Source organism: Macaca fascicularis, chromosome 2, assembly GCF_037993035.2.
Source record: "Macaca fascicularis isolate 582-1 chromosome 2, T2T-MFA8v1.1".
In the NCBI taxonomy this organism is placed as follows: domain Eukaryota; kingdom Metazoa; phylum Chordata; class Mammalia; order Primates; family Cercopithecidae; genus Macaca; species Macaca fascicularis.
In genome coordinates, this window is record NC_088376.1 from 158,432,390 (window position 1) to 158,449,414 (window position 17,025).

Sequence of the window (17,025 nt, forward strand, 5' to 3'; positions counted from 1 at the left end):
GCCTTCCAAAGTGCTGGCATTATAGGTGTGAGCCACCGCACCTGCCCACAAATGATTATTTATGGCTTTTAACTCAGAAGACATTCGTAGAACAAGGTGACATTGCTGTTAAAAAACTCCTGTTCCCATCTTTCTATTAATGTGAACTTTTTTGTGTTTAAATCTCTACAAGTGAAAAACAGAAATATAATTGATGTGAATCCGTCTTGTTTAGCAATAATTAATATTATTTTACATTGGGGGAAAGCCTTATCTCATTAAAGAGGTACTTCCAATAACATTTTACTGTTTATTTTTAATAATTGTAGGAAGTTGCAATGTATTTATGTTATTTTCATGCATTATAATGATTACTCAATCCAGATGATTAAAAAAACAAAACAAAACACTAATGCTTTACAGTTACAGGACAGGGTTTAAAGAGATAGTTATAAAAAATGAAATGAGGCCGGGCGCGGTGGCTCACGCCTGTAATCCCAGCACTTTGGGAGGCCGAGGCGGGCAGATCATGAGGTCAGGAGATCAAGACCATCCTGGCTAACAAGGTGAAACCCCGTCTCTACTAAAAAATACAAAAAAAATTAGCCAGGCATGATGGCGGGCACCTGTAGTCCCAGCTACTCAGGAAGCTGAGTCAGGAGAATGGCGTGAACCCTGAAGGTGGAGCTTGCAGTGACAGGGCGAGACTCTGTCTCAAAAAAAAAAAAAAAAAAAATGAGGCAGAAATAGCCAAAAATCCCCAACAACATGTAAGTGAATTCTATAGATCTGTGGGTAGAATGTTTGGTGCACCATGTCAGGAAAGCTGAAGGATAAAGTGGGAAATATACCCAAACAAGGAACCCTTTACTTGGAGAAATAGGTATGATGGAAAAGAGAAGGGAGGGGGATGGACTCTCTAATCTAGCATACACCAGGTTTCAGGAAGGCTCTTGACAATTTCTAATGACATCCTTATAAATAAGGCAAATATTTAATAGTATGAGTTGACAACAGCACAGTCATGTGGATTTGTGGCTGGGTGAACATGCTGTCTCAGAGTGTTGATAATGCAGCCAGTGGGAGGACTTGACTGAGGTTCCAATGTCTTCTGTCTGTTGTGTTTATCATTGGCTTGGGTTGAACTCATAGGAGACCTGCTTATCAAATGTGGGAAGGCCGCAGAGCTGGAGAAAACAGCTTATGTTATAAAGCAGGAAAACCAAGATTTAAAAATATTTTTCAAAATTGAGATGGATTGAAATCATGAAGATTAATGTCTTACATTTTAGTTCAGAATATAACTAGGATATAGGAAACTTGGTTTGATAGTAAAAGAAAAACATCTGGCCGATTATAATGGCTCAAAGGCTCAATGCAGATAAACAGTGATTAAAAAAAAAAAAGTCCGCCAGGCGCAGTGACTCATGCCTGTAATCTCAATACTTTGGGAGGTCAAGGCGGGAGGATCACTTGAAGCCAGGAGTTTAAAACCAGCCTGGACAATAAAATGAGACCCCCATCTCTACAGAAAATAAACTAGCCAGGCATGGTAGTGCACACCTGTGGTCCCAGCTACTCAGGAGGCTGAGGCAGGAGGATGGCTTAAGCCTAGGAGTTCAAGGCAGCAGTGAGCTGTGATCACACCACTGTATTCTAGCATAGATAACAGAGTGAGACCCCGTCTCTTAAAAACAGAAAATTAATGGCTGGGCACAGTGGCTCACTCCTATGATCCCAGCATTTTGGGAGGCCAAGGCTTGTTGATTGCTTGAGCTCAGGAGTTTGAGACCAGCCTGGGCAACATGGCAAAACCCAGTCTCTCCCCACAATACAAAAATCAGCTGGGCATGGTGGGGAGCACCTGTGGTCCCACCTACTTGAAAAGCTGAGGTGGGAGGATCGCTGGAGCACGGGAAGTTGAGGCTGCAGTGAGCCATGACTGGGACACTGCACTCCAGCCTTGGTGACAGAGTGAGACCCTGTCTCAAATAAATAAAGATAAATAAATAGCAGGGTGGGCACAGTGGCTCATGCCTGTAATCCCAGCACTTTTGGAGGCTGAGGCAGGTAGATCACCCGAGGTCAGGGGTTCGAGACCAGCCTGGCCAACATGGTGAAACCCTGTCTCTACTAAAAATACAAAAATTAGCCGGCGTGGTGATGTGCGCCTATACTCCCAGCTACTCGGGAGGCTGAGGCAAGAGAATCGCTTGAACCTGGGAGGCAGAGGTTGCAGTGAGCCCAGATCACACCACCACACTCCAGCCTGGGTATCAGAGTAAAACTCCTTCTCAAAAAAAAAATAAATAAATAAATAAATAAATAAAAAGTAATGCCAGTTGAAGCTGTATTTAATAGAGATATTTTGAAACCTCACACTTGGAGTTCTATATTCAGTTATTTATTTTTATTTTTATTTTTATTTTTATTTTTTTTTAGCTTTAGAGACAGGGTCTTACTCTGGTTCCCAGGCTGCAGTACAGTGGCTTGATCATAGTGCACTGTAACCTCCAACTCCAAGGCTCAGGCGATCCTCCTGCCTCAGCCTCCCAAGTAGCTGGGACCATGGACCTGCACCTCCATGCCCAGCTAATTTCTTTGTGGGTTTGTTGTTGTTGTTGCTGTTTTTGTAGAAACAGAGTCTCTCTATGTTGCCCAGAATCGTTTTGAACTCCTGGCCTCAAGTGATCCTCCTGCCTTGACCTCCCAAATACTGGGACTATAGGCATGAGCCACTGTGCCCAGCCCAGTTCTTTTTGAAAAAGAAAAGTGACAAGCAACTATCATGATGTATTGTTTAGAAGCTAGGAAGGTCAAAGGAACTAATGTTTGTTGATAGTATGATTGTAAAGTCAGAACTCTTTTCAGATGCAAAAAAAACTGAAGCCAATTTATGCTGCCCAAAGTGAAAAGGAGAAAGTCATTCTAAATATATTGGGGTTCCTCATGGAAAGCAGGAATACAGTTAGTCTTGGGAAGGACCAGAAACAATCTAGACAATGAGCAGTCTGTGGTCACTAATTCTCTGGAAGGAAGGCATTGTTATTCATGCTGACAGATGGGGAAGACTGAGGCACGAAGCATACAGGTACATAGCCTGTAAGTGTCGATGTGAAAATTCAAAGCCAGGGCTTTCTGTTCTGAAGCCAGCTCCCTCACCACCTTTATCCGGCTTCTTGGTGCCCACAATTCTATTCTACCAAACCTATTTCAAAGGACTCTACCAGCACAAAGTACGATCCTGAGGAACAGGAGCCTCCACGGGAGAGTGCTGCTGACTGAGCCCCCCTGCACCATGTGGGGAGCCCAGCACTTGCGCACTGCTGACAGGCAGCCTGGGATTTGAGGATCAGCGTGACCTGCCCCAGCACCCCCAGCTAAGAGGCAGTGAACTCACAAGCCAAACCAAGGTTGTTCCCCCTCCACAGCAGGTCATCTCGCTCATCACTGTCTCCCCATTACAGAGCAAACTATATTTGTTTGCATGGAATGGGGATATCCAATGTGCCCTGTCCAACGTGCCCCTTACTGTGGTGGGGGCATTACTGTTGCTGTCTGCCTCTTACAGCAGCTTTGTAAGGGAGCTTTTCCTTCCCCATTTTATGTATGAAAAACTAAGACTCAAAGTGGGGCCTGAGAAGTGTGCCAGAAGCCTCAAGCATCGGGAGCCAAGTTGGGGGCTGCTTCTGAGGCCACAGGGCATGTGTTTGCCCTATGCCTCACACACTTTGGGAGTAACAGCTTCTAGGAAGCATACAGTGGTGTCATGGCCACTTATGGATGGACACTCCAGCGTACAGATTTTCATTTTTACTGGGATACCTCAGAAAAATGGGGAAATTGTCCAGAACTTGAAAAAGATTTTACATGATTTTGCAAATGCTCTGAAAATCTCAGATGTATTGAAGTAGTTTTTAGAGCATTCGAAGTGACACTAAAGAAGAGGGGAACTTCTGCTCAGGCCGGCACCTTTGACAGCTCTCCCTGTGGGATTGGATGGGCCGCAGCCCTGTGGGAACCGCAGGGGCCCTAGGCGACTGACCCGAGCTGGCCCTTTGTTTCTACTCACTGTCCCAGTGTTGTTGTCTTGCTGTCTAAGGGCCACGGTCACATGGCCTCAGCTCCACTGCGAGGGCTGTGGGGTTTTTGTTTTCTGTGGACGAAGACAGGCTGGCACAGGGCAGTGGCCACTCTGCTCTTCAGAGCCAGACATGATTCTGTTCACAAGGGCCACACCAGGCCATGCAGGCCAGGAGAGGCAGCTCTCTTGAGGAGAGCTGAAGGCCATCAGGGGCAGAACTGGCTCCATCATTTGTAGGTTCCAGTGCAAAATGAAAATATGGGGTCCATGTTCAAAAATCATTAAGAATTCCAGCACAGCAACCACAGAGCATTAAAGTAAGCATGGGCCCTTCTGAGTGGGGGGACCCTGTGACTGCACAGGCATATATGTGCCAGGGAGCTGGCCCTGGCACAGGGAGTTGAGGGGCTTTCCCTTTGCGATGAAGGAGAGGGGTCTGTCAATTCCTCTGATCCCCAAGACAGAAGGGGTGCACTTACAGCTGGGACCAGTCTGGTTTTCTTAACCCTGGCCCAAGAAGGCAAACTTTCCATCCCTTCTCTCAGGCTGAACTGTCTCCAAAGCATTGACAGTTGGGCTTTGGCAAGCGGAGGTGCTACTGAGTGTGTATATCCCTCTGGACGTGTGTTCCAAAGCCATACATTTCAGAACTTGCCAGTGACTGTGCTGACATCCACTCGTACTCAGTAAGTGTTTATGTGCCAAATCCCATGCTCACTCAGAATGGACAGATGAGGCCACAGATCAGGGATCTAGTGGAGGAAATAATGTGCAGAGGAGTCAGCTCCATAGAGGGTGACAAGTGCTGTGGGAAAGCCAGGTGTGGCACTGCAGGAACCCAAGGAAGAAGGGCCCAGCACTGCAGAGGGAGCTGTTGGAGCTGAGGCTCAGAGCACCAGTAGGAGTTTCCCAGACAGAGAAAGAGGAGGTGGGCTGGTCCCATCAGTGGGCCTGCCACGTGCATATTGGCAAGATATGTCTGCTAGGGTGTGAAGAGCATCGTCCTTTGGCCAGTGGAAAGCAGCTGATGGTGATGGCCATGGAGGCAAGAGGAGTGGGCTGAGGAGGGAGGGGAGAGTGGCTGGCTTGGGCCACAGTGGTGAAATATACCCGCCAACCTAAGGGGTCTGGCCATTGTTTGGTAAGTGGGTTCCATTCTTTGGTGGCAGGAGTTGAGAGGGCTATGGGCAAGTCAGGGAATGGTGGTGGGGGTAGACAAGAATACCGAGCATAGCTGGAGGGTCTGGGGATGCCCCTGGAGGAGAAGGATTAGGAAAAGCAGGCAGGGTTCAGCTGTCATCAGGGATCTCAGGGTCTGGCCTGTGGACAAGGACACAGCCCGTGTGAGGGCCAGCCAGATGGACCTCGCCTCCTCATTATCACAACTTCCTGCAGAGGTGGAGGAGGTGCAGGCTGTGGTTCTGTGACAACCCTGCGTGCTCTGGGTCAAGATAGATGTCTAGCAAGAAGCAGGAGAGGTGGCAAGGGCTGAGGGGCAGGGATGTCCTCAAAGAGAAATAGGCTTAAATCAAACCGTGAAAGCCCCAAATCCAATGAGATTCTCTTTCCCAGTTTTCAATTGTTTCCCTAGTTTTCCTCCCTGTATCCTACACCAACCATCAAAAGTCAGTTTACTTAGGAACTGGCTTCAGCAAATCAGTATGCAAGTGGCTGGCTGTGAGGCTAGCATGGACGCCCAGCACAAAGCAGCCAGTGAACCCCGTCATGGACTTCCCACAGCACCCCCTCCCTGCTCCTGTCCATTCCTTGGGGCCCTGTAGCCTGTGCCCATCCCAGCTCCTTTTTTGTTGAGATCTGAGCAGATCTGGCATTTGCATTGGATAGCCCTGGATCTGGTGGGTTCGGGTGGGGGCTGGGCAGCCCTTTTGAAAGGGTACATCAGGCCAGCAGCCCCACAGGGGAACTAGGAGAATCCCAATGAAGTTCTAATAACAAGACTGGGCGGGAGGGCTGCTGTGTCTGTGACCTTCCTCTGGAATCTCGGAGCTAGTGAATGGAAAGTCTCCAGGAACTGGGGAGCCTTCAGTATCAGTTGAAGTTCTCAGGAATCAGGGAAGGGACTCGAAGAGGCCTCATTCCAGCTGCCTTCCAGCCTCTCTGGATTCTTTCCAAATCCAGTAGGGAAAATGGACCCTCTGAAAGGAGGGGTAAGTGAACAGATTTCTTTGCTGGTCCTGAAGTGCTTTTTATAGCACTTCCTGTGCCCAGCAGGAGCTGAGACCCAGTGGCTGAAATAGACAGAACATTCTCTGGTTATCAGGCATCTGGCTGCACTCCAGGCTGCACAGGGCCAGACAGATAGCACCTCACTTGGACCGAAGCCTTGGCTGGGGAAGGCCTCAGGACCTGCTTGAAAGCTGGACCCTCCTTGTTTGCCCAGCTGGGCAGACAGTGCCTGAATGTTTCTACATGCTGGTGATTGGGCACCAGCACTTTAGGGGTGCCCTAACCTCCCACTTTCTCCCCGACACATCAGCAAGATTCTGGAGACTTAACTCTCACTTTCATTGCTTTAACCCCAAGGCAGGCAAGTTTCCATGGGAGAAGGTTTTACTCACAGGTGTGCACTCCCCACAGTCTTTCAATACTAAATGCCTTTGACCCTTGGTCCAGGTCATTCCTCTGTAGTTTATTCAGTTTCTGACCTGCAGATGCCTCTGCGGGCCACAGGCTTTTCATTGAACAAGTCCAGCAAGTTGTAGCCCTAGGAGTACAGGGTTTCAGCGGTAACTTGAAGCAAGCTACAGGTAGCTTCAAGCATGTCACTGTAGTGGGAGCTTCCAGCAAGTAGTAATAGGAGATGCAAGCAAGTTTCTCTCTGGGCCTCAGAAGGGAGGGATGGCATCTGCTCCTCAAAAACTCCATTCACCTCTGCATTCTTGATGGCCCCATGGGTGGCTTCGAGCAGGCATAGTCCCCACCCCCATCCCATCTGTAGGCTCAAATCATTCTCAGCCCATGGCAGAAAGATGTGGAGATGCCTCTGGTCACCACTTTGGGGATCACCATCAAGGGGTCCCTTTAGTAAGCCAGGCTGGCTCTCCCTCCGTACCCCGATGAGGTAGACCTCATTCCCCCTTCTAGGAGGTGATATGCTAAGGAGAGCACAGGCCCTGCTTTAGGCCTGGCCCCACTCCTCCTCAGCTGTGTGACCGTGATTAAATCCACCGATCCTGTTTTCTCTCTGGTAAAGTGAGGACACTTCCTTCTAGGGCATTTAAAAGAGACGCTTGTGGAAAAGTCCAGCACAGTGCCTGGTACATAGTAGGTACTTGGCAACTAATAACTATTAGTGGTTTTGTTTTGTTTTGATTTGTTCTTTTTGAGACAAGATCTCACTCTGTCGTCCAGGCTGGAGTGCAGTGACATGATCATGGCTCACTGCAACCTCCCCCTCCCGGGCTCAAGCAGTCCTCCCACCTCAGCCTTCTGAGTAGCTGGGACCACTGGCATGTGCCAAAACGCCCAGCTAATTTTTCATACTTTTGGTAGAGATGGGGTTTTTCCATGTTGTCCAGGCTGGTCTCAAACTCCTGGCCTCAAGTGATCCTCCCAGTCTGCCCACCTCAACCTCCCAAAGGGCTGGAATTACAGGCGTGAGCTAGTATGCCCGTCCTATTCGTGTTATCCTTTAACCAATTTCATTGTCCAAGTGGATTGAATCTTTACTTACCTTGAGAGACTCCCTGTACCTCGAGACCTTGGAACTTAGCCTTGGAATTGTTTCTGTCAACCTTTCCCCTTTGCCTCCTCCTGCTCTTCCTACCCCACAGAGATGGAAAGTGAGGTGGAGCTAGCCCAAGCTGTGCAGCTGGCCTGGTCCCCCGATTGTCTTCTGATCCTGTGCTCCTAGCTATCCTCAGCTCACCTATCCAAAAGCCTCTCCTGTTGAACCTCTTGGCTAATGCTGAGTCCTGGGTGTCTGTCGTCAAGCCTTTGAAGCAGCAGTTTGCTGCCACGCAGGACTTTCTGCAGGACTTAGAGAGCAGGATCTATCTTCCTGCTCAGTCCCATACCCTCTACCCTCTCCCCGTGTCCTTAGATGTCACAGCATCTGAAGGGAGGCCTTTTAGAACCAGTAAAAATCTCAAAGTAATAGGGATATATATGTTTAGAAACAGGTATTTATAATGTTCTCAAAAAACGAACATCGTGGGCCAGGCACAGTGGCTCACGCCTGTGATCTCAACACTTTGGGAAGCTGACGCGGGTGGATCACTTGAGGTCTGCAGTTCAAGCTGACCTGCCTGGCCAACACAGTGAAACCATGTCTCTACCGAAGATACAAAAATTAGCCAGGCATGGTGGCAGGCACCTGTAATCCCAGCTATTCGGGAGGCTGAGGTGGGAGAATCGCTTGCACCTGGGAGGCAGAAGCTGTAGTGAGCCGAGATGGTGCCACGGCACTCCAGCCTGGGTGACAGAGAGAGACTCTGTCTCAAAACAACAACAACAAAAACATTGTTACATGAAGATTGTCCAGTAAATCAGGTGAATGATGACATTTTAAAAATTAGCTATAATGACTGGGTGCAGTGGCTCATGCCTGTAACCCCAGTGCTTTGGGATGCCAAGGTGGGTGGATCACGAGGTCAGGAGATCCTGGCCAACATGGTGAAACCCCATGTCTACTAAAAATACAAAAATTAACTGGGTGTGGTGGCGCGCACCTGTAATCCCAGCTACTTGGGAGTCTGAGGCAGGAGAATTACTTGAACCCAGGAGGTAGAGATTGCAGTGAGCTGAGAGCACGCCATTGCACTCCAGCCTGGCAATAGAGCGAGACTCCACCTCAAAAAAAAAAAAAGCTTTATTCCAACCCAAATAATAGAATTAAGAATAGTAATAGCTGAAAGTGGCTTCTAACCTATTCTGAGCTTCAGAATGATCTCAGGAGCCTTTTGAAAAATAAAGACATTTGGACCTAGATCCAGTGAGTCCGTTTGTGGGATGGGCCAGGCCTCTGTCTGTTTAGGGAGTAAGGGAGAACCCACCCCTGAGTAAAACTTCACAACGGCATTTCATCAGGGTGCACAGGCCACCTGTCTGTGTGTCTTCATAGAATCCACAGTGCCTTGCTCCGAGGGACCTGCTGAGTGATTCAAACCTCACATGGCTCTCCTCAGGGGGGTGAGGAGAGGGTGGGGGAGTCAGGCTCTAGTTCCTGAATCAGACCAAGCCTCATCCTTGCTTTCCCTCCATCCCAGCCCTGTGGGCAGCTGACAGGCATCCCTCCCGCACCATCTGCCACCCAGCCAGGCCCACCTTGAGCCTGTTTCCAAGGCAAGCTGTGAGAAGCTCCTGAATGAGAAACACTTCCTTATATATTCTGTTTAAAAAGAAAAGGTCTGTCCATGTGCACAGTGCATTTCATCAGTGGCGACTCGTCTTTAAGACGTCACGGCATGGGGGGATTGTGAAAGATGCAGCTATGACAAGCACTCACAGAGGAGGAATTGGGGCACGGGGGGCTCGGGGGTGTCTGAAGAACAAGCTCTGGAGTCAGCTGAGCCCTTTGCCAGCAGGCACGGAGCCCTCTCTACGGTGGGCCAGGTGGGTCCCCTTCACCCAGCACCCTGTGAGAGTGCCACCATGCTCCTGCATCTAGCATCATGCCTGGCACAGAGGCAGTGCCCAGGAAATATTTGTCCACTGAATGACTTTTTAAATGAGAAGAGAAGAGGCATCTGCAGTGGGGCTGGGAAGAGGATAGGATAAAAGAGAAAAGAAAGGGAGAACAAGAACTGTGTGAACTCAAGGAAGCCCTGTATCTTTCTGCAGAGGTCCATTTCCTCAGGGTCATGAGGATACAAAGAGATAATGAATCTTTAAAAAATCGTCTGTCAAATGTGAGCCCACCTGCACATTCTGTTCTCCAGGAATTGTGGGAGCTTGCTGGTTCTGAGGTCTCTTCCTACTCAGGCCACCTCGGTGGTTCTACCTGTGTGCATGGAGAGGGCTGGAGTTCGCAGCTGCTCTTCATCAGCGGCCCTGCCCCTGAGTGAATGGGAGACCCTGACTTGCCACAGCCATGACGTCCCCTCTCTTTCTTCTGCCCAGGCATCTTTTGAGGTGTCAGTGGAGGCCCGAAGCTGCCCCAGCAGACACACAGAGCACGTGTTTGCCCTGCGGCCGGTGGGATTCCGGGACAGCCTGGAGGTGGGGGTCACCTACAACTGCACGTGCGGCTGCAGCGTGGGGCTGGAACCCAACAGCGCCAGGTGCAGCGGGAGCGGGACCTATGTCTGCGGCCTGTGTGAGTGCAGCCCCGGCTACCTGGGCACCAGGTGTGAGTGCCAGGATGGGGAGAACCACAGCGTGTACCAGAACCTGTGCCGGGAGGCAGAGGGCAAGCCACTGTGCAGTGGGCGCGGGGAGTGCAGCTGCAACCAGTGCTCCTGCTTTGAGAGTGAGTTCGGGAAGATCTACGGGCCTTTCTGTGAGTGCGACAACTTCTCCTGTGCCAGGAACAAGGGAGTCCTCTGCTCAGGTAAGTGTCCCCAGCAAGCGCTTTAGCTCTGAGCCAGGCCCAGATGCTGTTAGGACACCCTCCCAAAGCCTGCCTTTTACTCGGTGGTGGTAGAAAGTGTCACTACCATGGCTCTCCTTGGAGAAGACAGTGGGCCAGCCTTGCTGCCCGTAGGCAGGAGGTGGGGACCAGTGTGCAGAATACAAAAGCAGAAGGCATTGCCATAAATTGCGGACTCTCAGAGTTCGAGGGGCCTGCCTGTGGGTCATCTACCTTACTTCCCAATTCATGCAGGACTGGCCTGCACAGCATTCCTGACAGGTGGAGATGGTCAGCCTCTTCTTGATTGCCTCCTCGGATGGGGAGCTCACTGGGGCTGGTAGTGGCCATCTGCCCCTTAGCCAATGGATTCATATCTTATTGCTGCTCCCACAGCTCACCACAAACCTGCTGGCTCAAAATGATACACATTTAATCCATTACAGTTCTGGAGGCCAGAAGTCTGAAATGGATCTTATTTGGCTAGAATCAAGGTGCCAGCAGGGCTGCACACCTCTTAGAAACTCCAGGGGAGGGTTTGTGTCCTGGCCTTTTCCAGTTCCTAGAGGCCACCTGTATTCTTTGACTTGCAGCTCCTTCTTCCATTTTCAAAACCAGCAGAGTAACATCCTCTAATCTCTCTGACTCTGACCTCTGCTTCTGTTGTCACATCCTTCTCCCTCTCCTATGGACCCTCGTGGTTACAAGGGACCCTCAGTCGAACCCTGGAAGGTCTCCCTATCCCCAGGTCCTCAGCTTACTCACACCTGCACTGTCCCTTTCACCATGTAAGGCCACACAGTCACAGGGTCCAGGGATTAGGATGTGGACATCTCTGGGGCTCTTATTTTTCCTGTCAGAAATCCCCTTTTTTTTTTTTTTTTTTTTTTTTTCTGAGAGGGAGTCTCACTCTGTTGCCTGGGCTGGAGTGCAGTGGCACGATCTCGACTCACTGCAACCTCTGCCTCCCGAGTAGCTGGGATTATAGGCGCCCGCCACCACACCCGGCTAATTTTTGTATTTTTAGTAGAGACAGGGTTTCACCATGTTGGCCAGGCTGGTCTTGAACTCCTGACCTCAAGTGATCCACCCACCTCAGCCTCCCAAAGTGCTGGGATTACAGGCGTGAGCCACTGTGCCTGGCCCAGAATTGCTCTTTATATTGAAGAGAAACTTGTTTCTCAATAGCTTCCACCCAATGGTTACCATTCTAGAGTCCCTCTTCCACGTCACAAGCTGTCAAACATCTAAAAGCTTCTTTATGGTTCTGTGTTCTCTCTTCTGATGTAGGCTAGACACCGCAAGTCTCTTCCTTGTCTGAGGGTGCTATCATTTGAAGCATGCTTCACAGAATCGAGCGTGTTACTTGTCATGCTGGATAATGAGGGCTTGGTCCAGGGTTCAGCAGAGCATTTGTTTCCTGTGATTTGGACATTCCACTTCCGTGGATGCACCCTGACAATACATTCACCTTTCCTTTTCCTTTTCCTCTTCCTTCCTTCCTTCCTTTTTCTTTGTTTTGAGATGAAGTCTCGCTTTGTCGCCCAGGCTAGAGTGCAGTGGCGCAATCTCAGCACACTGCAACCTGTGCCTCCTGGGTTCAAGCAATTCTCCTGTCTCAGCCTCCTGAGTAGCTGGGATTACAAGCACCCACCACCACCCCAGCTATTTTTTTCTATTTTTTTGGTAGAGATGGGGTTTCGCCATGTTGGCCAGGCTGGTCTTGAAGTCCTGACTCAGGTGATCCACCGGCCTCGGCCTCCCAATGTGCTGGGATTACAGGCATGAGCCACTGTGCCCGGGCCACCTTTTCTTTCTGTTAAACAGTCACAATACACTCTTGAGCTGGTTTTTAACTTCACTACCAAAAGTTTGAGGCTTTTTATTTATTTTATTTTTTAGAACTGTGGTTCAGAAGGAGAGGTACTTTTTTAGTGCGTTGTGTTGGAGCTCTTAATTTTCTGAATCTAAACACAGGACTTTACATTGATTCCAGTTAAATGACAAGTTGGCAGTTCCTACTCTGGTATTGCATTCTGATTAAATCCTTCAAAATTGTATCTCAAATTTTATCCAACACCATGCGACCTGTAAAGGTAGTAAGTAAACAGTTTTAGGCAGGGCTGTGGTTTCTTCTACACATCGTTTATTCTGTGGTTTCTAGGGCTCCCTCCTTAAGAATGGTCTTCCAACTGGGATGGGTGGATTTGAAAGGAACTAAGGGTTCAGCTGGGAAAGAAAGCACAAGGTGTATCTGAAGCAAACCAGGAATGTGCAGATACTCCGTCCTATGGGAGGAAGAATTGTACCTCCACGCAGGGTTGCACAGACGTGGGTTAGCAAGGGAAGCTTCCTGGAGCAGACTGCCATGAGACAAGCGTGAGTACACCCATGGGTGTCATGGGACCAGCAGGTCTAAAACTTGAGTTGCCCTGGAAAGTGCAGGACTTAGTAATGTCATCGCAGAGTAAAGTAGGTGGGAAAATCAGGATTCGACATGCCAAGCATGCAACAGGGATCAACGCTTTCCCCAGCAAAGTGATGATAGGTTGGTCTTAGCTGGATGGTTCTATCTGGTTACTAGAAAAAGTTTGGGCTAGGCCGGGCGCGGTGGCTCAAGCCTGTAATCCCAGCACTTTGGGAGGCCGAGACGGGCGGATCACAAGGTCAAGAGATCAAGACCATCCTGGCTAACACGGTGAAACCCCGTCTCTACTAAAAAATACAAAAAACTAGCCGGGCGAAGTGGCGGGTGCCTGTAGTCCCAGCTACTCGGGAGGCTGAGGCAGGAGAATGGCGTAAACCCGGGAGGTAGAGCTTGCAGTGAGCTGAGATCCGGCCACTGCACTCCAGCCTGGGCGAGAGAGCGAGACTCCGTCTCGGGGAAAAAAAAAAAAAAAAAAAGAAAAAGTTTGGGCTCAATAGCGGGAGGCCTGGGCCTAAGTCCCATCATACCGTATCTGCTGGTGTGACTTGGGCACAGAGTTGTTATGAGGAATAAGAGATGTGCGTGAAGCACCCAGCACATTGCCTGGCACAAAAGGAAGACACACCCAATGCCGGCTCCTCTATGAGTCAGTGCCACACCACTCTGGGGGGGGCCGCACCTGCTGCCTGGTGTGCAGGAGGGCCCCGCCTTCTCCCAGACAGTCCCCAGGCTTTGCCTGAAAAATTCCGGGGTGGTGGAATGGAGTTTCCATTCCTCTTAGTAGCCACAGTAAAAGTTCTAAGCAGCCTGGCAGGCTTTTTAGCAGCTTTTCTTTTAAAGAAATATTAGCAAACATGACAGAAGTCGTCCCTCCTTCCCCTTCAGGAGCCTGAAATAACCCTCTGGTATGTCTTCACCCTAGAAGCCTGCATGTGTCCATGCAGCCTGAGAGCAAGGGCGTCTGAGTCAGATGCTGTGTGCACGGTTCGTCTCCACAGTTCATCAGGCTGTGGCCTTGGTTGTCTTGGACTTTGGCTTTTCCTGTCTGCTAAGATGGGCCAACACCACTTGTTTCTGCATTATTTTGAGAATTGAAGGAGAAGACAGAGATGAAGGCCCTGGCCTGGTGCTCAGTAGGGAACAGGACCCAGTGGATGTTAGATGCCTCCTCTGTCTCGCTGAGACTGGGCTTTCTCTGAGTACACAGCCTGGGAGACAGGGCAAGTGGGAGATGAGGTATGAGAGGCCCTCAGTGGGGGAAAACTGGTCATTTTGGAAACAGGAATATTCCACAGCTGAGTGAACATGCAGCTTTTTTTACTCAATCATCAGAACCCACAGTCCTGAGTTAATCCTGCATTACAGAATTCTGCCAGACTTCATATCCAAAAACCCCTGGTGCTCTATCTCTTTCTCTTCCCTTCACCCCATACAATCCTGCGGGATTGGGAAATGCTCACATCATGGGGTAGAGAAACCAGAGGTTTGCCAAGCCCTTGAGGCTCCCAGATCAACGATGCCTCAAGTCACTAACTTCCCTGAGGTTGCAGAATGGAATGTCTTTTTTTCTTCCCCACCGGAAAAGCCATAGACAATCATTAAAGAAAACTTGAAAAATACAAGGAAGTTGATGGATGTGTGGCCAGTTGGTGCTGTCCATCTTCTTGGTGACCAGGAGTAATTTGGACCATCTGGGAAACCAGACCTCTTTTCACCCAGGCTGTTTCGTGTGCATCACTTCTGAGGCTGTGTGCTCAGTCAAGACCTTGCCAGAGAGTTGGGGGATTAGCCTTAGGTCAAGAATATTCTGAGCAGTAGTAAGAAATTTTAAAATCATCCACAATTTCATCACTCTTATTTTAAGAGATTAGTTTGTTTCCTTCTAAACTTTCTTCTAAGTTAGTGTATGTGTGTTTATGGCCTCATACAATTTTGTATCATGCTTTTTTTCCTATAATATTATATCCTAAGGAGCACTTGAATTTAAATTACTTTAGTAAATCGTTGATGAGAACATTTTGAGTGTCTTTCCATTGCAGCCCCAACTAACCTCCTCCACCTCTTCACTTTGAAAGCAGCAACTAGTTGAAACGTGACGCTATCCAAGTCTTTCCGGAGAAAATAGTTTCTGGAGTGAGGTCATTGTTGTTTGACAATTTTGGGAAAGACTTAGACTGAGTCCAGCTCCAGGCACGACTTGATAACATATGTGCATGCAGCAGCTTCTTGCACAGTGTTATAGCACCAGCCCTTGTCTCTCAAACCTTATAGCTCAGGAGGGGCTGTGAATGGATGGGTAAGGAATTCCAGTCCCTGGGTCCTTGGCACCTGTGGTCAGCATGAGGCTCACACTCCAGAACTGCGTGCGTTGGTTTTGAGCTCTTGGGTCACGGCTGCATCTGGAGTTGTTGTGGCGGAGAAGCCTGTTTCCCAGCCACCACTCTGCTCTTGAAGGTGCTGACTCAGAGACTCCCAAGCAGCTGACTTCAGCATTCTCTCACAGTTTTACACCCCCTCTTCCCTGCAGCCTGTCTTGGAAGGAAATCGTGTGGTTGTGGTCTGTCTTCAGAGTGGGGTTGAGGGGTGCACTTGAAGAAGTGGCTGAGGCAGAGCCAGGACCAGAGTAGGTAGGGTCACCCCAGAGAAACTCCTTCCACTTCACTGGACTCTCTTATCAATAGGAGGCTTACAGTCCTTGCCCCTACCAAGACAGGGCTGGGGGGAAAGTGCAAGAGATTCCAGGTTTGCAATATGTTATCCGTCATCAAAATGAGCAGTGAACAAATCCGACTAAGGTCTGGAAGCAATTGAACAACTCTGTTATTACTTTTGTGACACATTGTCATGGGAATGTGTGTGAGCTTGGGGCTCTTATGTCTTGGTTTCTAGAGGCAGCTTGACTTAGAGAATGGTTCTGTCCACAAACTGTTTCTGTGTGTTTGAGGGGAGCTTCCTGGGACCATCTTGAGGATTTGTTTTCTTTTGAGTCTCGTAAAGTATTGACCCATAGAATATGAGAAGCAGGACATGTTCTGTTCAGTTGTTTTTCGTGTAATAAAAGATTCTTGCTCAAACTTTCAGTTTCTTTGTTGGTTTCTGTGTCCAAACAGTGTATTTTCTGGGATTTGAGCTACTCCCTTGTGGTACACTGCCGGAGGTCAGTTTCAACCCAGATGCTTTCAGCCTTCTCTACGCTTAAAATGACTGCACTGGAGTACACTGAATCATTAGCTAATGGTCAGCCTCCTTCTTGGGTTCCACATAATGAGGAAATTTAAATCAAATAGGGTGTAGAATTTTGAACAGAGGCCTTTTGGTCTCGTAGCTTTAAGATCTCAAAAGCACCTCTGAGTAAGGTCTCATATATGCATCTCACCTTTATTTTACCCAAAGTTTGAGCAAGAATCTTTTATTATTATGTGGCAGACAACTAGAAGTCAAGGGGCATCCTCTGTTCTCTCCCAAATATTAAGAAAAAAAAAAGAAGAAGAAGAACAAGAAGCCTGGTACTAGTAGCATCATTCCTAGTGGGTCGGGACCAGCATCCAAGCATGGGTCCTGGATCTGGGCTAACAGTTCCCGGCCGATTTAGCAAAGTTCTGTTAACCCTGTCTAGTTAAAGGCTGTTCTGTTAACCTGTCTAGTTAAAGCCACTCCTGAGATTAAGACCACATCCTAGGCTTCTTGACTCTTGCCAAACAAAACACCTGCCATGGCAACAGTTATCCAGATACAGTTTTAAAAGTGTTTCTCCCCATATTTATATTGTTTTCTTTAGTAATATAATTTTCACACTCAGAATCAGTAGCCTGGCAGCTGTCCTGGGGGCCCAGGTTACTGCTATATCTCTGTCATTGCAATTGGCATATTTCACAAATGGCTTGTCACATGACTGTCTTGAAGGTGACCTCTAAGACAGAGTTCTCCAAAAGTACCTTTTGTTTGTTTATTTGTTTTACAGTAGAGACAGGGTCTCCCTATGTTGCCCAGGCTGGTCTCGAACTC

At 48.8% G+C, this 17,025-nt stretch overlaps 1 protein-coding gene across 1 annotated transcript in view; it reads left to right on the plus strand.

The window, feature by feature from the left end:
- ITGB5 (integrin subunit beta 5) overlaps positions 1-17,025 on the plus strand; it is a 122,070-nt gene that overhangs the window by 79,319 nt on the left and 25,726 nt on the right. Inside the window, exon 10 of the mRNA XM_005547933.5 lies at positions 10,145-10,574. Coding sequence (XP_005547990.1) covers positions 10,145-10,574 — 430 coding nt within the window. The remainder of the gene's footprint in view (positions 1-10,144; positions 10,575-17,025) is intronic.